Source organism: Podarcis muralis, chromosome 3 (assembly GCF_964188315.1).
Source record: "Podarcis muralis chromosome 3, rPodMur119.hap1.1, whole genome shotgun sequence".
NCBI lineage: Eukaryota > Metazoa > Chordata > Lepidosauria > Squamata > Lacertidae > Podarcis > Podarcis muralis.
The window spans coordinates 54,590,480-54,614,733 of record NC_135657.1 but is presented as its reverse complement, the minus strand read 5'-3'; the positions used below and the strand labels follow the sequence as shown (position 1 = coordinate 54,614,733).

At 39.3% G+C, this 24,254-nt stretch overlaps 1 protein-coding gene across 11 annotated transcripts in view; it reads left to right on the top strand.

Moving 5' to 3' along the window:
* Positions 1 to 24,254, top strand: part of TIAM2 (TIAM Rac1 associated GEF 2) — a 129,107-nt gene that overhangs the window by 62,650 nt on the left and 42,203 nt on the right. For 3 of the 11 annotated variants that reach the window (XM_077925876.1, XM_077925877.1, XM_077925878.1), the window contains 9 exons: positions 1,729 to 1,914; positions 4,431 to 4,577; positions 8,080 to 8,151; positions 13,139 to 13,306; positions 14,969 to 15,037; positions 17,562 to 17,666; positions 18,625 to 18,703; positions 20,143 to 20,235; positions 20,514 to 20,774. In XM_077925876.1, coding sequence (XP_077782002.1) covers positions 1,729 to 1,914; positions 4,431 to 4,577; positions 8,080 to 8,151; positions 13,139 to 13,306; positions 14,969 to 15,037; positions 17,562 to 17,666; positions 18,625 to 18,703; positions 20,143 to 20,235; positions 20,514 to 20,774 — 1,180 coding nt within the window. The remainder of the gene's footprint in view (positions 1 to 1,728; positions 1,915 to 4,430; positions 4,578 to 8,079; positions 8,152 to 13,138; positions 13,307 to 14,968; positions 15,038 to 17,561; positions 17,667 to 18,624; positions 18,704 to 20,142; positions 20,236 to 20,513; positions 20,775 to 24,254) is intronic. The other 8 variants (XM_077925879.1, XM_077925881.1, XM_077925880.1 and 5 more) reach the window with 8 other exon arrangements.

Here is a 24,254-nt window from a genome sequence, read left to right as displayed (position 1 = left end):
TTCAAAAGAATACTTACTCTGGGTCTCAGGACACTTAGCCTTGCACAGGTAAAAGCTCAATTGGGCTGCAGAAGATTCCCGCCCCCCCCCCCAATCTCTTTATTAATTAGCTACTGTGTAGGCCAGGACTTAGAAGGCTTCTGGGGCAAGCCAATTAGAGATGGCAAAAGTGGAGACCTGAGCACTGTCACTTGCCTCTTCTCTGATGAATCAGTTACATTAGCAAGCCTTCACTAGGTGCTGATCTTTACATCTTTCATTAGGATATCATGACCGTCATCTGCTTTTGGCCTCTGAAAAAGTACTCAGAATTGCCTTTCAAGTTGGAAGACTTACGGCCCCAAGAAGTAATCTAACCTCACTCTGAGAATTGTGCCAGAACAAGGGTGTTTAAAGGGGATAAACCTCTCTGTATTAAGTCTCAACAATAATAAAATTTTACCTCCATACTTACCCTGTGACTCAGTGACTCTCCCTGACAGCCGCTTGTCCATGGGAAGCACAGATCTATCTTGGATCATCTCATCTTTCACAAGCCTTTTGGTTCTGGCTTCCCAGATTTGCATGAGTAAAATATGTGCTGTATCAAATTGGCTTTAGAGAGAGCCTTGTAAAACAAAGATGAAACAACCTAAATACTTGGTGAGTCATCTATATTGATGCCATATGGTTTGTCTCTGAGATGTAGTAATTGAAGTGTAAAAAAGTTTTTGTGTGTGGTGTTTGTAATGTGGTTGACAAAATCATTATATAAAATAGCAGGACATCTTAAAGGAGGAACAGTCTCTGTGGGGTCCTAAGTTTTTGCGTAGCTCCATCGTTAGAGATACCCAGTAAAGGCATTAGTCGTACTACTATGCTATTTATTCATTGAATTAACTCATTGCAATCACCATTTTATTTATATTATCAACCTTTTATGTACAGAGTGATGAATGGCATGTTTAAGGCTTTATAAACTTGGAGAAGGGATTGGGTTATGAACAGCCTTCAACAGATTCTCTTGGGCCCTTTCTGCTTCCTATCAGCTAACATGTGTGCTTCCACAAGGCGGTTCTGTACCTTTCATCTTTAAAGTAGGAGTAGAAAAAAACAACTTTAAAATACTTCCTTCAAACCTTGTTTAATCTTTAAACCAAAGAGATAAGATGGGAATTAGATTGTTGTATCCTTGTAACAAACTGATGGTAACTAGAAGCATCTTAGACCTTGTGAGGCTGTGCGTATATTTTGTTGTCTTGTGTGTATTACTGAATATGCTTCCACCGGGTAGGTCATTCATAGTAATTAAAGATGGTGACTGTGATCCAGAAAAAATTGTGCCCATATTGTGAGAAAACATTTCAGAGCCCCAATACTGTTTACACCCAGGGCAACCTATGTGGTGCAATCCAGATAGGAAGCATAATGTAATCTGTAAGTAGTCTAGAGCATTGTGGATTGCAAGAATCCTTTTTTTAAAATGTTTGACTTCTGTGGGTAACCAACTATTTTCCTAAATAATGATGTCAGCATGCAGTTAAGGCCACCAACTTTGTTTTATTTTGATCCATTTTTTTTGAAGGTTCATTTCTTGCGTGTGACAGAATGTCTTTTTGGACGTGAGCAACTAATCAGCCCTTCGAATGCTACAGATGAAAGCGATTTAGCTGAGGGTGCAGAACTTTGACCACCCTCCACAAGCCATTAATTTATCTTCTCCTATTTCATTTTTGTGTATATAAACAGATCCAGCAATGGGAACAGAATCTGGAGAAATTTAACATGGATCTCTTCAGGATGCGCTGTTATCTAGCCAGCTTGCAAGGCGGGGAGTTGCCAAATCCAAAGAGCCTTTTGGCAGCTGCCAGTCGTCCTTCAAAGATGGCATTAGGAAGGCTGGGCATCTTCTCTGTCTCATCCTTTCATGCACTGGTGAGTTGGACACAGCTTCATAGAAGTGTTTTGTAGAGGAGTTTATTTGTGACAAGATGCAGAAATGCATTCCTTCCCCCTCCCTATGTATGGTCCTCTTCAGGCTTTTGGCTATACCCTTTTAAATGTGTGTTGGGGGGAGGAGGGGTTTTTGGTTTGTGTGGTTTATTCCCCCATTCTTGTTTTTGTTACGTATTTTGTGCCCCGAGATCTACGGATGAAGGCTGGTTTACAAAGTTAATAACTATATAAACATTTTGCTGGTAAATGTAATTTCAAGGTGAATCTGACTATGAAAGTCAGTTTTGTGACCCCTTTCTTGGCTGAAGAAAAAGTACTGTACTTTAAAAAGACCAACAATATTACTCATTTGTTTAGACCATTTATATCTCACACGTCTCCCAAAGATCTCAGGGTGGGTGATGGCAAAATTGAGTAGAATCCTGTGTCCGTACACAATATAATGAAAACACAATGAAAGCAAAACTACACCAATTACTGAATATTAGTGACCACTCCCAAAAGCTTGAGTTTTGAGCAGGTGACTGAATACCATCAAATTGAGCACCAGCAGAATTTTGGAATGAGTGAGGGGTAGACAGGTGGTTTCAAAGCCAGGAGGAAAGTCCATGGAGATGATGCCATGTTTTGCAACTCCTGGTGGCAGAATGCTAGGAAGAACTTTTCTGGGTGATCTTAACATATGACAGGATTGTACAAGGAGATACACTCTTTCAAGTACTTTGGTCCCAAGACATTCAAGACTTTGTATCTGTAAAATACATAATTTGAAATTGAAATGTATTGGCAGCCAGTTCAAATCTTCATAAGAGCAGGTGTAATAGAAGTTCTGTACAGAGAGTCTGCTTAGGAGCCAGGTCACTGCAGTTTCTGTGTCATCTTCAAGGGCAACACTAAATAGAGTTGATTACAGACCATAGATTACTGTAGCTGTGCTATGCTGGTCCAAGAATGGCTATTGCTGGTTAACCAGCCAGAGCTGGGGGGAAATTCTCCATGACACTGCAGACGCTTGAGTCTCTAGTGACAAGGTGGAATCAAGGAGAATCCCAGGCTATATATTGTTTATTATTATTAATTACATTTGTATATCACCCTTCATCCGCAGATCTCAGGGTGATTCACCATTTAAAAATACATGATAAAAACACAAAACACATAATAAAATCAAGAACAAAAAACCAAAACAATGACCTCCCCACCCGCCCTCAAAGAGAGTGCAATCACATCAAGAACAGGTTGTTCATCTGATTCCCAGAACTGCCAAACCACAGCATCTCTATCTTATCAGGATTCATTAGCAATTTATTTACCTTCATCCAGCCCATTACTGTAGCTAGACAGTGATCCACACCTGATTCACTTGATGTGGAAAAATGAAACTCCATGTCAGCAAAGCTGAGTTCCTTACTGTAAAAGTATTCTCATATTGGAAAAGACATGAACATTCTGGTGGCAATGGCACACATGACTGTTTCCCCCCTGGGAATCTATAATTGGCCACTGCTGTAGATACAGTGAAATAGATGAATGTGTGATCATCACACATGATCTTCATGTGGGGTTGTTGTTTTTTTAACTACTTCTATTTGTTCCATAGAAGTGCCAGCCATGTAGGAAATTTGTAACATTTGAAATGATCCTGAAAGAAGTTTCTACCAAAAAAAAAGCAAACAGTATATTGTCCTTTTTCTCTCTAAAACACTAAGCTCAAAACAACATGAATGATACTTTGTTGAAAAATGAGATACAATATCTACTTGCTAGTAAAATCTTATGATACACTAACCATGTTATTTATATATTATGTAGATTACTGGTGTATGTTGAAAAAGTATAGCTTTTTTTTAAAAAAAAAACCCCAACACCACCATGTTCTCATTATTACTGAAATATAGAACTGATTATTAAATATAAAAATGCATACAGTTTCTTAAAATATCCAATTAAAGCAAAGTAAAATTAGTTCCAAAAATGGCTTTAAAATCATTTTTTCAAAGCTCGGAAAGCTTTCTCTAGGATGCTGGTATCGCCACATTCTACTAAGATCTATAATTCAGCCTTACACTAAACACACTGTTTACCCTGCATGTTATAATGCATCTCTTCCTTTTGGAATCTGGCCAGTTCACAGCTTACCATTCTTTGTTGGCTGCTTTGCAAAAGCTTATGTGGGTTTGGCAGGAGGTATTTCACAGATAAATCGTAGCTGGTGTGTGCGGGGTTTGTTTTTTTAATGTCTTTGGCTGCAATTCTAGACACATTTACACCTAGGAGTAAATTTCATTGAGCTCAATGACAAATATTTCTGAACAGATATATAGGATTGCACTGTTCATCTTTTGTGTCACATTTCATTATAATTAGGTTTTTGCTACCATTTGTTTTGATGAACAAGTTATGAAAAGCTTATATTTATAACTATGCTTGTATCTTCCTCGTTTACTTCTCTCTCTCTCTCTCTCTCTCTCTCTGTCTGTCTCTCTATCAATTAGATCTGCTCCAGGGATGAGGCAGCTCTTAGGAAGCGAACACTCTCTCTCTCACAGAGGGTTCGGAGCAAGAAAGGTTTGTTTTCCTCCCTTAAGGGACTGGACACCCTTGCAAGAAAGGCAAAGGAAAAAAGGCCTTCTATAACACAGGTAGTTCCCAGTTGATGCATATATATTTTTAATTTTAAAAAAATCTATAAAATTGTTCTAAAATTGCATTGATCATCCATCAGTGGTGTAAGAAACAAATGGTTTAAATTAGGATGCCTAATTGGTTATTGCAAACAGTGGTGTGCAGAAAGCTGGCAGCCACACACATGCCACACACCATGTTTCCTTGCAGTTGCATGTAGCATCTCCCACATCAGGCAGTCTTCAGATGTCATTGTAAGATGCTAATCTCGGCCTAGCTAGTTAGGAGTGATAAAAGTCACTTCCCAGCAATGACAGGATATGCAGGATGATAAAATATGGCACTGGATTTGCCATTGCAACAGTCAGGCCTTTCCGTAAGGTGAAGCTGAGTGATGTGTTCTCAAATGACCAGCAAGATAAGGAGACATGAATAAAGGCAGTTTTATCAGAATGAAACCAACTTCCTCCTCTTCCCTAAAGAAGACATGTGGGTGAATTCTCAGTTGATAGGAGTTCCCTAATCACAACTGGTTCCTCTGAAGTACTTCTTTAAAATATAAAAAACCCTTTAAATAAATAGTGTGGGCATTTAATAGACAAGTACAGGAAAGTGGAGGGTAAACGTGACCAAGATAGGCAATACAAATAAAGTAAAACTTTATTATGATTGGGAAATCACCAGTGGCACATAGGTTGCTTCTCCATGGTTCCAGAAATGTAATGAAACATGGAAATAAAAACCCAGTCTGAATACTTTAAGGTAACTGTAAATCAATGGAACAACTTTTCATATCTATAGAACCTAGGTACCAAATCCATAACTTATTTTCTCTTGTTCCTGGATTATTATTATTAATTCAGTCACTCTAAAATTGATAACAGCCTCTCTAAAGTGAATGACTTTGTTAATATCTTTTCTCTAAATTGAAGAGACTGGAAGTCACGTTATCTATGTTTACATACAGTGGCTACCTATCTTTTTGATGTGACTTAATAACACATTGTTTGGAAAGATGTCATTTAACTATAAACGACATGGAGCTTGTCTCATTGTAAATCTCTTTGGGACTTCTGCTGTGGGAAATGATACACAAATTTAGTATACATAAACCAACCTAAAGCAAAGTTGTACACTGTACTTCAGAAACATGGGGCAAGTATGAAGCATCAGCTGTGGGAACCAATGTTACCCTGCCTTCTTTTTGCAAATCCCACTGGGTTAAATGGTTTCTAATAGGAAACCTTCCATAATATCCTACTTTGCAAATGGGAAATGTGAGCCAGGTTTATATAGTTATTGTAAAATATTACGTTATCACAATTGAATACTTCAATCAAACCATATTGTAAGTTTTCAGCCTGCAGACTGGACCAGAATATCACAGCTAGAGCCCTCATCTGAAGATGGATATTCTGGAAACATGACATAGCTAGGGGATTATAACTTTATGTCAATTTTTAGTTTATCCCAATTCCTACATTTTAACAAGCAAACCTTATGACATGTGAACATGTCATTTATCTATCTTGAATTTTCCAACATGCATCTTCACTGGATGTCCTCGAGTTCCAGTGTTATCAGAGAGGGGGGGGGGGGACTTTTTCCTATGCACTTTCTCCATGCCATGTATAATTTTATGACCCTGAACAAACCCTTTGGGGAATTCTACTTTGCTGGACTCAGTGGACTTAATGATCTCTTTGACATACAGAATGGCACCTTGTCCTTTCCCTGTCCATCCTATAGAGTTTATATCTGAAGATAACCCACTGATGTCCCACTTATTTCCTCCATTCCACCAGGTTTCCATTATGCCCACTGTACGAAGTACATGGCAGCCATGAGTGCTGTGAATCATTTAAAGCCATAAGCGCAGTTCCTTATCTTAAAATACATTTAACAAGATACAGATTAATAATCAGAAGCATATCGGAAAAACAAAACAGCTCTGCTTTTATCTTCAAGTGGTTTCTCACATGCTCCTTATCGAAAACCCAGCTATTGAGACGTAAGAAAAATGATAGCAGTGACACATCAGTAGAACAGACTTTATAGCAATAATGTTTTTAAGGAGAAAGGGGAGGACATCATAAATATTCTGAATCCTAACTTATCTCTGAAATGTACTAAAGGGCTTGCAGTTTACCAGGCTGGCTTCAAATCCCAGTTAGTGTTAACCAGGTGGGAACTGGAGGGAGTGCCTTTGGTGGAGAGGGAGAAGACATGGGTAATGAGTACATGATCCAATGTTTCTTAAGGCTTGGAAATTTTACATGCAAAACAACCATCACATACAAATCGCACACAAAAAACCCCAGCTGGCACTCATTGAGTTCTGTGTCTTGCTCAGCAAAAACAGCTGCCATTGGTTACTGTCATTCATATATTGGGTTCAGCCACTGCTATCTAGGTTCAGCTGCTGAAAGGAGAAGATCCTGACTATTTTATAACTGTTTTATTTGTTTTATAATTGTATGTTTTATTGTTGAAACCTGCCTTGGGTGCTTATGGTGTGTGGCAAGTGAGAAATCTAATAAACAAACAAAGAAAAATAGTAGTACACGATTTGCACTGGTATTTAATTGCTGTATGTAAACTTTGAGTGCATGACGTTGCTGGTGCGTATTTTAAACGTGGCTGGATGAAAGATTAAGATATAGGATTGCCCTAAGAACCTTTTCCAGAGTGTTTTAGTTTGATAACTGTAACAAATTTGCAGTGAATTCTCCAACAGTATTTGAAACAACATGCGGGTGCCAACTCTTTGCCTGCCTAACAAATTGTTGCTGGAGAGGAAGGATTTGGCCCAAAGAGTTCTCCAAGTACAATCCCCCCACCAACAATCACTTGGACTCCTAATATGCTATCTCTGAAACAAATGCACTCACCATTGATCACTGCCATGACAAAAGAAGCGTTCTGCATTCTCTTCATTACTGAAGCAACTATTTGGGAGACATAACTGGACTTGGGGACAATGTGCCAAGGGGCATACTTTCTCTTAGTCAAGCTATTTGCATCCCTCTCTTCCAAGCTGGCAGTGAAAGGAGAGCTAGGCTAAGAGTGGCTGCTCAGAAACTGGTTATCAGGATGATCCTGGGAAAGGCTTGAGAGCAATTGGATGTGAAGTCAGCTTCCTGATTGGCAGCTGTTTGTGTTGGCTGCTTGGTTAGCACAATTGCCCCAGGATTCTAGGACTAGTGTGTACAAAATGCTCTCAGCTGTCAGGACAGATATCTGGCAGAATTATATAGTGCATGCATGTGATTTTTAGGGTGTAGAAATTGGAAGGTCTGAATGTCAGTATAATCTCTTAGTGCAAGGGGCTTCCACCCTGCCCTTTTCCTGGAATGCCTGCACACACTAACACCCAAATTTAAAAATAGTAAACTACTCTTCAGTTGTTCGGCTTTACTGATCTAAGTTCACTAGCTTTTCCTTCCTTTTTGTGTGCATGTGAAACCGTTTTGCAAGGAATGCTTTGTTTATATTAGGATACACATTCTTTTTAATTAGATTTTTGACTCAACTGGAGGGCATGGATTTACTGGAACACAGCTACCTCAGAATTCCAGTAATTCTACCGAGGTAAGGGTTCTAAATCTTTGCTGTTCACTATTTATCACACTTTCTGAATGTGTTTCTTAAATCATGATTTATCTATGTTTCTCTCTCTCTCCTCTCCCCCCAAAAGAACCACTTAATACATTTTGTAGAAAAAAGGATTAGCTAGTCATGTGCATATGAAACTATTAGCAAGTCATAACTTATATACATTTGGCCACACCTTAATGTTTCATGGATTTATAAGTAGTGAATTCCTATTGAATCCTAATCCTCAAACAAGGAACAGAGGGCATGGCTACCTATATATTCAATATTCGTTTAAAATGGGTGAGTGTAATTTGATACAGATTAGTCTTTAAAAACTGAAGCAATCATTATGTATGTATGTATGTATGTATGTATATCTTAAAACCCTTGTGCAGCTGTATGAACTGCAAACCAAAGGAAACATTTTGACTGATTCTCTCCAATCCCGCCCTGCTTCTGATCAATTAGTATGTCCTCTTTGTATTTTCCTCTATCCTTTAGTGGGCATGTGCTAGGAATACTCATTTTTCTACTACAAGAAGAAATTGTCATGTAGATTTCCTCTGGGGTAAGCAGGCTTCAGGACCAAACCAGCTGTCATAATTGAAAAGCTTTTAATGAGCGAACACTTCAATAATACCATAAGCATAGCTGGCTGTGCATCACTTCAATGGTCCTGTCAGCAGGACTCAGCAGGACTCTAGGCCTTTTATTTCAAACTTAGGCTAAACCTGTTTGCTTTCTTTTTTCTTGGGAATAGAAGTGCACCCTCCATCTTAATATCCAGTACCCTGGTTAATTCACGTACTTGTTCATTCTGGAATTTTAAAAGCTTAAATTATTTTCTTTAAAGGCATTTTATCACCAGCACCTACAAAGTGTGCCAGTTTACACGTCACACTTTCAAAAATTCCTTTCCCAAACAGTGAAAAGTCTTATAAGGTGGTGGTTGTTGCTTAGTCGTTTAGTCGTGTCCAACTCTTTGTGACCCCACGGACCAGAGCATGCCAGGCACTCCTGTCTTCCACTGCCTCCTGCAGTTTGGTCAAACTCATGTTGGTAGTTTCGAGAACACTGTCCAGCCATCTCGTCCTCTGTCGTCCCCTTCTCCTTGTGCCCTCAATCTTTCCCAACATCAGGGTCTTTTCCAGGGAGTCTTCTCTTCTTATGAGGTGGCAAAGTATTGGAGCCTCAGCTTCAGGATCTGTCCTTCCAGTGAGCACTCAGGGCTGATTTCTTTAAGAATGGATAGGTTTGATCTTCTTGCAGTCCATGGGACTCTCAAGAATCTCCACCAGCACCATAATTCAAAAGCATCAATTCTTCGGCGATCAGCCTTCTTTTCTTCTTTACCTTATAAGGTAGAAGACCTCTTTATCTGACCTTCTTGTGCCTTGGGATGCTAGGATGGGTTTGTTAGTACAGTGGTGCCTCGCAAGACGAAATTAATCCGTTCCACGAGTCTCTTCGTCTTGCGGTTTTTTCATCTTGCGAAGCACAGCTATTAGCGGCTTAGCGGCTATTAATGGCTTAGCGGCTTTAAGAAAAAGGAAACAAACTCGCAAGAACTCGCAAGACGTTTCGTCTTGCGAAGCAAGCCCATAGGGAAATTCGTCTTGCGGAACGACTCAAAAAACGGAAAACTCTTTCGTCTAGCGAGTTTTTCGTCTTGCGAGGCATTCGTCTTGCGGGGCACCACTGTATTATTTGTAAAGCTCATGGGTAGAGCATCTGTGTTGCATGCAGGAGGTCCCAAGTTCAATATTTGGCATCTCCAGGCAGGACTGTGAGAGATTCCTACCTAAAACCCTGGAGAGCAGACAATACTGAGGAAGATGGTCTGTTTCAATATAAAGCAGCTTCCTTGTGCTCCTAATGTGGACAAGGCTGCATTTGAAGTGAGATCTTCTAAATGCAACTTTATAATTGGACAAAAGCCTGTCTTCTGAATATCTCTTGATCTTTCCTATCACTGTGTTTTTGGTGTGTTTTTTTTGGCATACATCCTGTACTTCGAAAATTTATTTGGATATTGCTCAGAAGTGTTCAGTAGCTTTCAAGTCAGGTGGAAAAATCTATAATTTTATAATGAGCTTGGATTTTCAAACCAAAACTATTCCTTCTGTGGAACTTGGTTTATGAGCCACTGGTCTTATGTCTGCTAAATGGATAAGATTGGGCATTCCATCTATGTAAACGTTTGAAGGACTTGAATAACTGTCTGCAGATTTGTAGGAGTTTCTACAGTTTCTTCATGCCTCATCCAACAACTTTTTAAAAAAAGTGATTCATCATAGCTCGCAAAACCACCAAAGTTGGAAACAAGCCTATTCTGTTAGGAAATTTTGAAGAAAAACAAAATCGAACCGTTACAAGAGACTTCCTGATGAGTTCAGTGAAGCACAGCCCCATTAAATGTTCCATGCAGGTTTTCTGAGGTGTTTCATATAAAATTTCTGACAAAACAAAGACAGGAAAATCATGAAGTAACCAACTGCTCTTCAACCAACACCGTGGCAAAGCATAGTACACTCTACAACCCTGGCATATATTTATGGAAAACTGAACGTGTTGTCAGGCCTCTGCATGGCCATGGATGAATAAAGTACTGTGGTTATTACTCACTCTGCAGACGTTACTGGGTGGGAAAATACAACCCCTTTAGATTCAAAGGTGGAAAATTTGGATGGAGTAAAAAAAAATGTAAACCACCATAGAGCGTTTCCATGAAACAATCAAAACTTTTACAAATGTTTTTGTTTACTTATCCCTGGTCACGGTAAACCTAAAACAGTTTGTAAAGACTCACACCTATATGAATTTTAGGCATTGTTTTAGAACAAGTGTCTGTCTGTTATCACGTTGCTCTGGGACCCGGATGGTTTTGACAAAGGTAGCTGAGGTTTGAAAATTGGGAATGTAAAAGAAACTTAAGCCTTAAAAAGAAAAAACACCAAAAACTGTTAGTAGTGTGAATCCCCTGTATTACATTTCTGTTTCCAGATAGTATTGAAACGGAGTGCCCTCTGCTGATGAAATTTACACAAATCTGAACATCTGAAAATGATTCTGTTGAATCATTTATACACTGTATATTTTTTGTGTATCGTTTTCTCACTTTGAAAAGCACATGAAGAGAATAAAGAATCAAACTCATTTGGAGAGCAGAGGTCATTTAATGGAATCACCGTATATTCTTTTCCACTCTTGAGTGCTCAAGATCGTGTGATACAGACATTTGTATTGTGACTATTTATATATGGAATGGCTTTCATGCACCTCATGTATGAAGTGATCTTAAGTGTGGCCCCAGAGTTTCTGGGGCAACCCAGTCAGATGGGTGGGGTTATAAGTAATAAAATTATAATTATTAGTTGAAATTAGAGTGACTTAGTTCCTACCCCTCCTCCTTGTGTCATCTCCATTCTCCCCCCCCCCCCCCATTTTCCTGCTGCATTAGCAGCAGCAGTGCTGTTGGTGTTTCTGCTGCCCCTTGCACCTCATCCCTGCATTCTGGGTGAGTTGACCAGGAAAGCGCTTCTGCTGCCACTGTGATGAGAAATTCTAAGTACATAAAGTCTAGTAAAGTTACTGGAAAGTGATTGTACAAAGAAGAAGATGATTTAAACACTATTTCAGTGCAGCAGTGTTGCAGGAGCTGTCCTGGTCACTTCTCACAGAATTCCTCACTCTGAGAAAAGAACACCTTGGTCCTTTCTCAGAGTGAAGCAGGGAAGTGATGTGAGTTGTGGTATAGAGCCTAGCATCACTGGGTGGGAGTCTGCCTGATGGTTTTGGCCACAGCTGGATGAGTACTGGCAACCCCAGCTGGCCAGCCAATAATGAGGTAAATGGGTGGGGGTCCTGGGAGGGGTTCTAGTTTACCACTATCTGGGACAATTGCCTTGTGATTGGGCCAGCCCTCCTTAAATAGAACTGTGTATCATGGTTCTGTGAGTTGTGATTCAGTGAACTTCTTAGGTTGTATTCATGCAACATCCATCCTATTCTCCAAATTCTTGTTTGCTTTCCTGTAACCCTCTTGTCAGCTGATTGTCTCTTGTGAGTGCAGCATGTAGGAGGCAGAGGTATGGTGGTGGGAAATTAGAACAAAAGCCACATTGTTATTTCATTCTAGTAATCTTCTTTCACTCAGATTATACAGTGGTACCTTGGTCCTCAAACTTAATCCATTCCGGAAGTCTGTTTCAAAACCAAGGCGTGCTTTCCCATAGAAAGTAATGCAAAACGGATTAATCCGTTCCAGACTTTAAAAAACAATCCCTAAAACAGCAATTTAACATGAATTTTACTATCTAACGAGACCACTGATCCATAAAATGAAAGCAATAATCAATGTACTGTACTATAAAACATTGTAGATGATAAAAATTAAAATTATTTTTTATGTCTTACCTGCACTGATGATAGTCATTGTTTGGATGGGGGGCTTTTATCCACTTCTGCAGTCACACAATCAATCAATCAATCAATCAATCAATCAGTAGCTGAACAGTTCCACACAGTCACAAAAACAAATTAACCAAAAAAACCTCAAAAACAAAAATGCAAAATAAATAGTAAAAACAAAAGTGTCAAACTGAATCCATTCCGGAAGTCAGTTTGACTTCCGAAATGTTCAAAAACAAAGGCACAGCTTCTGATTGGTGCAGGCACCCCAGAAACAATAGCCAACAGCCACATCAGCTGTTCGGCTTCTGGAAAACTTTTGAAAACCGGTACACTCACTTCTGTGTTTTTGGTGTTTGGGAGCCAAGGTGTTTGAGTACCAAACTACCATAGTACTATAGTATACTCTAGTTGGGTTAGCCAAAATGGAGAGTGAGGTGTTCATACCCCAATTTGTGAACATAAACACAATTTATTAGTAGACAATGGACTCTTTGTTTGAAAAACATCAGTAACAAATAACAGTATTTAAGTGATACTGCTTTATTAAATTGTTATATTTTTCTTCCAGCAGAAAGTAGATGAATTTCTAAATGTGTACTGCCCAGCTCCAGAAAGTTGTTCAAAAGAAAATACCTGGGACATCCAGTCACCTGTTCACTTTCCTGACGGCCAAGGAGTAATGCTAACTCTCAAGCCAGAACACAGAGTAGATGATGTTTTGACTCTGGCATGCAAGGTACATTATTCTTCATCTTAATTTGTCTGGCTAATCCCACTGCTTAGAACTTTAAAGCCCAGGTGTTGCATCCTTGCAAATATGTATATATGGTTTTAAAGGATTCTGTGTAAGATGACACGGCACACAATGCAGTTCAGTCTCCAGTAAAGCTAAGCACCAGATTTTAACCTACTATATTTTTCTGTCTCTAAAATTATGAATTGGCTTTGCCCCCAGTATAGCTGAAAGATATGTAACAGTGAAGCACAGTATGAAAAAGTTGAATCCTAGGATCTCAGAATTTCTATAAAAACAAATTGATTTAGAAAGCCAAACCACAATGTATTTTTTCTCCAAAACCACTGAAAGAGCATTTTAGATCATAAGAAAAATTGCATTATACAGGAAGCAATAACATCAATGGATCTATTCTTAGTAAAATATGGGTAATGCACTTATAAATCCTAATGACTTGAATGCAAACATACCCATGTGCACAGAATCACAGTCAGTGGCAAAAAGTAACCAAATATATATATATATATATATTTGACACAAAATCCAGTCATTGAATGCCTGAAAAACCCAAATTAAGCCCAATTAAATTTATTTGTTTTTAATAATACTGGAGTGTGTTCAGCTTTTTATTGTACCTCTTCTGGATAAGCAAAGCAAAGTGGCAAGTGCAGGTGATGGGGGAGAGTTTGGACTAGGCATTGCCCTCTGAATCACCCTTGATGGTTATTGATAGACGTCACCAGTAAAATTAGTCTGGGCCTCTTAGTTTAGGGTTAGCCTAAAAGTGGCTTCACTTTAGGTGCCATAAATAGGACATGTCAGTCTCGCAAGCACACCCTTAACTACCCATGGTCATATAGCAGAAGGGGAGAATCAGGCTTTTCCTGGCATTACTACTAGATGTTAATATTCTTGGCTTTAATTACACCATGTCACTACAAATATATATATTTAAGTTGCTCTTATTACCCACTTTAGCTTCTAGTTTTATCTTTGTGTTTCCTATTCTATGAATTAATAAGGGGAAAAGCAATGTATTATAGGGAATGCCACTAGGTGGCGGGAGAGACCTGAAGCCTGGGGAAAAGGGAAAATTGAGAAAATACTGCTATTTGAACAAGGAAAACCTTGAAGAAGAACTATAATAACCTCTCATAAAAACAAACTACTTTGTGGTGAAATATCTGTGTTTAGATACTGGGGATTTTTTTTTTTTGTAGCTTCTCTTTTTGTATATATCACTTCATTGATCTGAAGTTATTTTGATTTCTTTTTCAATTAAAACTTTGTTTCTGTTTTATCTTTCTTTCTGTTCTGAATACTTTTAATGTTTTTCATAAGCAGTCTCTTAATGCTGACTCCTTTCTGCTACATCTTTCCTGGTTCTTTTTTCTTACATTTCCATACTTCTCTGGTGAGTGCTGGGAATCTTCATTCTTTAGTGCAAAGTGGTGTTTGAATGTTTGTGTATGTTTTGCATTTGTGTCTGGCACAAGGGCGGTAGATAAGGACAAAAGGGGGGGCATAGGTTGCTTGTCTCCCACTGTATTTAAGTAATCTGACTGTGTCTGTGTAGTAGGTACAGTTAAGGATCTTCCCCATTACCTGCTGATGTCATTTTTATACTTGGATAAGAATGACGATCTCTAAATTCCTATTTAGATCCAACAAAAGATTATTGCATATCAGGTTCATAAGTTTCTAAATGGAACATACAAATACCAGAGCAAGGTAAGATAATCAGTAGAAAATATATTAATGCAGGAGCATTAAAAAGAGCCACATACCCAATTGCTTTACAGTACTTTTCTTTAAAAACTACTGCTTTATAATATAATCTGTCCTTTTACAAATATGTATACATAGTCATAGAAACAATATTTGAACTCATCATAGACTAGGTTCAAGGGAAATAATCATGATCCAGGGAACTGAGCCACAATAGCATAAAAAGAGCCTTGCTAGATTCGGCTAATGTCCCAAATAGTCCAGCATCCTGTTATCACAGTGGCCAGCCTGTGAGTAGCCTCTGGCCGCCTTATGCCTGTTTGCTGCCTCCTTCTCCTTTCTGTTCTCCCTTCACCTCACAATTTGGTGAACGCTCAAACATTTGAATCGGGAAACAGTGGTTTAAAGGCCTCTTTGAAAAATAGAATATGTAAGCCAAGTACTGATCCTGAACTGCAGGGAGCGCTTAAACTACAGATGAAGATTAGGATACTTTGCCAAAGTTAGCCATACAATGGAGAGAGGAAGAAGAGAGGGTGTGAGCAAATGGATCCATCTCAGTATGATAAACTGTAGCAGTCAAGTTCACAAGGTGTGAACTGGGACCTGGTCAACTTCAGCAGCTTAATTGCATCAGAACATTTGCAATGTACCATGTACATTTGGCAGTTCTCTTTAGCAAGTGTAAGGTGCTGAAGAAGACAAACTCATGTGAAAGCAGCAAAAACACAAACATGTCTTTTAAAGAATGGATGATACCATGAAGCAGTTGATTTTATATACAAATTTGGATATGTTGCTATTTTTCTTACATTCCGCTACATGTCTTCATATACTTTATGGATTATTATAGTGGTGGATGATTGATACAGTTTAGTGTATTAGGCTACTGTTCATTTACTTGTTTGCCTAAACAAATAAACAACCCAGGAAGAGTGCTTTATTTGTAGCATCAAAGATTCATTGAGATTTTGTAAATAAAAACTTGGTCATTTACAGCAGTAATAGTGCTGGTTATCAACATCTCCTGAAATGTTTTATTTGGATAACAACCACTTACTGGTACTTTTTTCTTTGAAAAAACTTCTGCTGGTTACTCAAAGTTGAAACTAAATTGATACAAATTGTGCAGGATTGCAACCATTTTCAAGTACAGTGGTACCTTGGTCTACGAACTTAATCCGTTCCGGAAGTCCGTTCTTAAACCAAAGCATTCTTAAATCAAGGTGTGCTTTCCCCTAGCAGCGGGGGACTCGATTTACAAATGGAACACACTCAACAGGAAGCGTAACATGTTCTTATTCCAAGGCAAAGTTCACAAACCAAAACACCTACTTCCGGGTTTGCAGTGTTCTTAATGCAAGTTGTTCATAAACTAAGCTGTTCTTAAACCAAGGTACCACTGTATTTGTTCATCCAGGTTTCATGGAATAGATCCTTTATTCTTTGTGCTGGAATTCTTTTTTTAATTAATGTGACAAATCCAAGAAATACACATTTAAATCAGATAAATCAAAATGTGACAGGCTTTGTAAAAATCACATTCTGCCTAAAATCTTGCTGAATTACCTTGTTCAACTGAATAATGTGTAGCTAGAAGATGCAATCTCATGAGCTGAGTTCCACTCAACAGAAAGATCCCATGAGCTAAGTTGTGTTTGCAGAAAGGGCTTCTTCGGCACTCTTTAATAGAAGGGGAAGGCAGTATTCGCCAGTCCTTTCTGAAGCCTCCTGCACCCTCCCATCTGCTCTGCTGGGTTGAGGGGACCCTTCCTGGGAGGTGGCATGGAGTTTGCAGCCTCCATTGGATCAAATCCTTCTTTGCATGTAGGGATTCCTTTTGAGCATGGAAGGGCCTGATAGGTACCAACCCTCTCTCTTAATGGGTGCACAGATTGTTTTGTTTGTGCTGTTAATTTGTTGATGCTTGAAATGAGATCAGTGGAACCTCAACTTTATCCCGAGAGTTTAAGGAACAGTACCTCAAGGGTTTCACTCTGTAAGGACAATCTCTTGAGGGAAGTCCTTCCTCTTCCGTTATTCCACACATGTTGTGGAAAAAATAGGTGGCGTTTCACGATCTCAGAGGAAATTGGCAGTAAAGAGTTCAATAAAAGCCAGCTGATGCAGAACATCCTTCTCTTAACAGCCTGTGTGCACATATGCATTTTATACATCAGATGTGTATGTTTCACTGAGCAGAACTAAGTCATCTGGAAGACCTGTAGAAACTTAACAGATGTCAGTTTAAACTGAGGAAGAGAACAAGGTTCAAAGTTTATTTACCTACCTTACCAGACAGTTAATTTTATGTGCAAGAATAAACATTATAAACCTTTTGATTTTTAAAAGCAACAAAACTGCTGCTGTGAAATCTGTACATCTTAAGTTTATTTATGGTGGTTATTTAGGAAGTGGCTTATTGAAGACTGCTGTTGCATCATTTGGTATCTGTGTGCATCTGCTGTGACATCTAGACTTTTACAAATGATTTCTGAATTCTAGATATATTCTTTTCATCCATTAGATTAAGCAGCTGGAACCAAGACACTATGGCTTACAACTTAAAAGGCTTGCTGATGAAAATATTGAGCACTATGTTCCTGAAGTGTACGAATACATACAAGATCAGGCAAGTGACACAATGAAAGATGTGCAATTCATTATTCAGACCTTTTACTCGTTGGACTACACCCTTGTATTATTGATTGATTGATTGATTAAATTAATATAGCATCCTTCATCCAAAGGTCAAAGGGTGGTTCACAACATACAAATGATAAGGTAGACAAATATTGCAAGGTGGAGCAGAGTTGCACTCATTCAACACTTGCTCTTCATCAGTCACATTGTTGCAGAGGGTTGGACTAGATGACCCTTGTTGTCCCTTCCAGTTCTACAATTCTATGATTCTTTGAAATAGGTTACAAAGCACTATATGTGCTGGAGGAGGAACATTTGTGTTTATTCAGATGGGACTACTTAATAAATACGGGTAGAAGGTTGCAGCTTCTTCCTTGGTTCACTCTGAAAGAGACACTTGAGGCACGCCAGCCTTAATCCATGAATACCAAGTGAATTGGGTGGACATAAATTTGAAATGCCTAGCTCTAGCTTGGGGCTGAATTATACTTGATGCTAAATATGTAATTAAAAATAATGGGGGGAGGGGAGGAAAAAATATAGGTGCAGGGGGAACATCTTCACGCTGACTGTCCCAATCCCTTTTTGATATGTGAACAGGAAAGACACATGATCAAAGTCAGCATGTCTAGTTTAATCTAAATGATAAATAGTTGAATAGTTGGAACAAGTTAACTTTCACAACTCTTTCCACCCCCCACCTCTAAGGTGGTGTACAATGAGCACAAACGAGTATGGCTCCCGAGGCACAAAACGTAAATGGGGTCCTGCATGGTTAAAATATAGTAAATCAAATAACTGGCATCTCTCTACCTAGAAACTGTGACCCAGAGCAGCTGAAACAAAATTAGTCCAATGGTGATTAGGTTGGGAGTTCCTTCTAAGTACATCTTTGGGATGTATTTCTCTACAGTTAAAAAGTTAAGATTATATTTTCTCTCCTACAGATATATGACGAAATAGAAATCTTTCCTTTATGTATCTATCATGTGCATCTGACCAAGAATGAGGGTATAACTGATTTTGGTGAGTACAGTTTCCAAAATATAAATTTAAGAGATGCCGGTGCATCATAAACTATACTACTAAGTATAGTAACCTTGTCATAGAAGTTAAACTGAAGAGATTCAATAACAGAGATTTATACCTGCCAATGCATGTACATACATTCTTTGGAGAAAGGGTGTGTGTGGATGAGTCATGCCAGAGGCCTGTAGCCTTTAGCTGCTTCACGAAGCCCATCACAGCTGGTGTCCTAACCTTGAACAGAAATCAGATGTGGGAGAACATATTCCCAAATTACACCAACACCATCTACCCCTTTTTTCCAAGTTAAGATTGACTTCTTTTTTGATCCTCTGGTGGTGTCAGAAAAATAGGCAGATCTTCTTGATGAGTTGGTTCATACTAACGGCCTGCTGTGTGGAAACAGCTGCCATGTGAAAAGATTTGAAATTGCTTCCAACATGGCATTTCTAATGTGTGCACTGTCTTAGTTGCTAGTCTTTTGTTTAGTTGACCTTGATTGTACTAGAAGGAAATTGTGGCTCCAGGGTGTCCGGAGCCATTCTGTAGCTGCAGAACTTCCGTTTTAGGAGGACAACTGCAAAAATGAAACAAAATGTGAGACCTTTGAGTGCCAGAATATCGGGGGGGGGGCAGGGAAACTAAGATGAGCTGTGGTAGGAGTCATTTGGTAGGGAGTATGGGACTTCTGAAGACACCAGCCCTTCTTGCTACACAGTTTTTAAAAAATTAAAAATTCTGAATTTTATTAATAATTCTATACAATAAACACAATTTTGCTTTCATGTCTCATATTATGCAAAATATTAATAAGATATAGCATCCGTGTGGTGTAGTGATTAGAGTGTTGGCCATAGGACCTGAGATGCTAGGTATCCATTCCCCACTCAGCCATGAAGCTCTCTGGGCGACCTTGCAGTCAGTCATAGTCTCTTAGCCTAACCCAGGCATAGGCAAACTTGGCCCGCCAGATGTTTTGGGACTACAATTCCCATCATTCCTTACCACTGGTCCTGTTAGCTAGGGATGATAGGAGTTGTAGTCCAAAAACATCTGGAGGGCCAAGTTTGCCTTTGCCTATGCTTGGCGTAACCTAACTCACAGGATTGTTGAGAAGATAAAATGGAAAGGGGGGAATGAACCATGCTTGCCACCTTGAGCTCCTTGAGTGAAAGGTTGGATACAAATGTAATAATAAAGGAATAAACAAACAAACAAACAAACACATATTTATTCATTTAATGCAATTTATATGCCACTTAACATTAAAAAAAACCTCTTAAGTAGGACAGAATAAAAATACAGCAATTACACCTTTGTTGTAATATAAAAGAGGATTATTTTCAATTATGAGAGTATTTCAACTCACTATCTGATAATCTGATTTTTAGAATTGTTTTAAGACTAATTTAAAACAGCGTTACTTTTTTTAACTCCAGGATTTGCGGTCACTGCACAAGTGGATGAACGCCAGCATCTCACCCATATCTTCATAAGTGATGTTCTCCCTGATGGGATGGCTTACAGAGAAGGTTTGTGCAGCCTTGTTACATATGTGTGTAGGCTCTTCTAATGAGGTATATATGGGAGTGAGTGCCCTTTTGCACAAAAAAGCAAATATCAACCTTGAGAAAATAATGGTTAGACATGTTCATTTCATCAAAGTGTGTATCATGGCCTAATATATAATAATATGAAGACCAGGGTACTGGTTTGAACAATTAAGGTGCTATACGGTTAGCTGAATATTTCTGACTGCTCCAGTATGCTTACTCAATCTTCTTTTACTTTCTCTTCCTCATGCTCCCAGGGTTACGTGTGGGCAATGAAATCTTGACTATAAATGGAGAATCGGTGTGTGATCTTGACCTCAGACAGATGGAGTTATTGTTCTCTGAGAAAAGTGTGAAGCTGACTTTGACTACAAATCTTGGCCGCAATAAAAGTGCATTATGCACTTCGTGGTCAGATGGTGACATTTCCAGGGAAGCAAGAAACTCTCTACCCCCTCTGAACCAGTCACAACTCCTGGAGGAATTTCTGGATAACTTCAAAAAGAATACAGCAAACGGTGAGATACTGCTCGTGATGGATCCTTCCTTCCTTCCTTCCTTCCTTCCTTCCTTCCTTCCTTCCTTCCTTCCTTTTTTCATTTTGTCATAGCTGATTGCTTCTAGATAATATCAGGATGGTGCCTTCTTTTTAAAGTGCTCTATGTACCAAAAGGTCAAATGCAATTATTTTAATGTCATCTAAATGACGTTAGCCTTTAAAAAAGAAGAAAGAGAAAAAGACAGAAAGAAACAAGGCATCGAAAAAGGAATAGGTGGTTTATATGATCAGCTGATCTGAGAGGACATGTTTTTCAGAGTCTAATCTGCTGCTATTAGAAAGACTTGGGTGCTTCCTATGTCTGGGAGATGGGCAAGTTACATGTTCTAGATGGGGTCGCACCATCTAGGAGCTAGTGCGTGGCTTGGGGGTACCCCTGGACGCATCTTGCTTTCTGGAGGCCCAAGAGTCCTCTCTGGCAAGGAGTGATATCAGTCTGGTTGGGGTTCGTAGCAGCAATTTTTCTGCCAGGGGAAGAAGTTGCCCTGGAAGCCTCCAGGGGGAAGGCAGGCTATACATTTCAAGATAAGAAAGAAGTACAGGGCTTCTTCTTAAATATCTAAACAAAGCTGGGATATTTTTTAATGTGTCTTTAAAACACATTTGGAGGACTAGTCTGGAGGGCTAGAAAGCCACTTAAAAGAAGCATGAAAAGAAGCAGAAGCAGTAAAGGGGAGATGGTGGTAGCTGTTGGTTTCCGTACAGTTTTAAGGAGAAATGTTAACAAATTATTGCAAATAAGCTGCTTTGATTTGGTGAGATCAGCAGAATTTCTTTCCTGGGTACTAAATCACTATGGAAGGGTTGTAGCTCAGGAAGGGTTGTAGCTCAGTGACAGGGCATCTGTTTTGGATGCAGAAGGTCTCGGGTTCAGTTCCTGGTATCTCCAGATAGGGTTTGAAGAGACCGCTGCCTCGAGCCCTGAAGGAGCTGTTGAAGGTCAGTGTGCTGAGCTGTATGGGCCAATTGTCTGGCTCTACATAAGGCAGCTTCCTGTGTTCCACTTCCCAGAAACTATGGGAGCACATTCAGTATTCAAGGATGCAGATGACCATTGCCCAACATTTTCTTTTTATAAAAAGCCACCCCAGGGGACTAGGAAATTGACCATATCAATGGTATCTAAGAGACTGCTTAATCATTTCATATCCTGCCATATTTTAATTTTTACCCCAAAATGTCTCCCCAAGTTGCTTTTCCATTCATTGAGGAAATGATCCATATACATACTTTTTTCTTCCATGGGTAAAAAGACATATTGAGATGGTGATTTTTGAGCAGTAAAAATAGGCCACTGTTCCTTTGATCAAACTCACTGAATCCATGGCTGCTTTTTATGTTCTTCTGTAGAAAAAAAAAGTGAGCTAACTTGTATTCGCTATGCAGTGTCTACACTGACCAGAGATGTGGTTTATTTTCTGCATCAGCAACTTGCCTACAGTAGAGGTTGCTATTAAACTTTGGCTGAAAGTGTAACTGAAGTGTGTTGTTCTTGGGTAAGTGATTAATGTGGTTGATTCAATGTATCAAGGGCTTTTGATCTGATTTTTTCATACCTCTAAAAATTGAAAGGTCACGAAGGAGAATTTCCTAGGGTTGATTTAATTATAAAATAGCAGCTTTATTAGGTCATACTTAAAGTAAAAAATGATGGCAAGAATTGTGGCACAGTAAGAAGCATCTTCCTCATGGGTCGTAGTCCAATTTTAAATACTATTAAATTGACTGTTGGCATATAAAAGTTCATGTCATAAAACAAAAATTATGGTGCTAATTAATTACTCTTCATTTTATTAGGGCTATCACTCAGATTGTTAGCTTGATATCATAAGCCAGCATTACCTAGTGCATTCGCCATAGTAAGTGTATGTGCCCATTTACCGGATTGATTGTTCCTTAGGGACACGTTTGCAACTTGTGTTAATCTCCATATATTATAATAGGAAATTGTTAGAAATGTATGTTGCTCCCAGACACCAAAGGATAAAAGGTATTTTGGCTTTGACTGTCTGATTCAGACAGCAACCAAGGCAGACGTATTTACAATGAGTTGGGGGCAGGGATAATTATTCTAAATTAATCTCTGTGAGAGAGTCTGTCACATTTATCAGATTATAGTGTGTCGGCATTTAGTTTATGCCTTTTCAAATGGCTTGTTATAGAAACCAGTACAGGCAGCACAGCTTTGACTGAATGCATCCGTTTAATGAGTTTACCCTTTTCTGCCCATGTTCTCTCACATTTTATGCCCTGACTTCATTTGCAGTGGCCTACCATCTTAGTTGGACGTGGGTGGCACTGTGGTCTAAACCACAGAGCCTAGGGCTTGCCGATTGGAAGGTCGGCAGTTCAAATCCCCACAATGGGCTGAGCTCCCATTGTTCGGTCCCAGCTCCTGCCCACCTAGCAGTTCGAAAGCATGTCAAGTGCAAGTAGATACTTCCGGCAGGAAAGTAAACGGTGTTTCCGTGCACTGTTTAGTCATGCTGGCCACATGACCCGGAAGCTGTCTGCGGACAAATGCCAGCTCCCTCAGTTTATAGAGCGAGATGAGTGCGCAACCCCAGAGTTGTTCACGACTGGACCTAACAGTCAGGGGTACCTTTACATTTACCATCTTAGTTGTATGACTTAGTCTGCATGAGGTTGTGGGAAATCACTAGCCCTGATTTATATAGATCTGGGTCTTCCACTTCCAGCTCTGGTTTAAATACAGCAGCCGTGGCGAACTTCTGGTCTCCAGATGTTGCTTGACTACAACTCCCATCATCCCTATCTACCATGTTGGCTGGTGCAAATGGAGTTGGAGTCCAGCCACATCTGGAGGACCACAGGTTTCTCCAACTCTGACATACAGAATGGCTGCAATGATTCCCTTAGGTCAAAAGGCCCACCTAGTCCAGCATTTTGTTTCCAGTAATGGCCAATCGGGTACTTCCAAGAAGTTCAAAAGCATAGCATGGAAGCACCAGTCCTTCTCTGTGGAATCCTGATAATTAATTTGTTGTTGTTTTTAATTAGAGCAATATCCAAGATCCGTTGAAATTAACCAACCCACCTTAGTCATGTTCATTGCTCTCAGTGTGTCTGCTCTGGGTAAACACTGTGCAATGTAAATTTCAGCTAAATGTGTTCTGCAATAAGGGGATATCAGTTCTTTACACAGTGCAGCACTCTAAAGCTCTCTTCATGACACTTGTTTCCGGTTCTGCTTTTAGGAAGGAGTTCCCTAGATTAACTGAAAATGTTAACAATGGTCAAAACCTTATATGTGTGGGGAACCTGGACTAGTCATTTCTATTGGTAGTAGTAGAGGATTTTCTCAAGGCACCAGGTGTGCTAAGATGGTCATCTGTATCTAGTTAGGGTTTTCTTTCTTTTTTTGTTTCGGAATCTTGTGGTGATCTGTAATGAGAGAACTAAGACAACAGGGACTGGG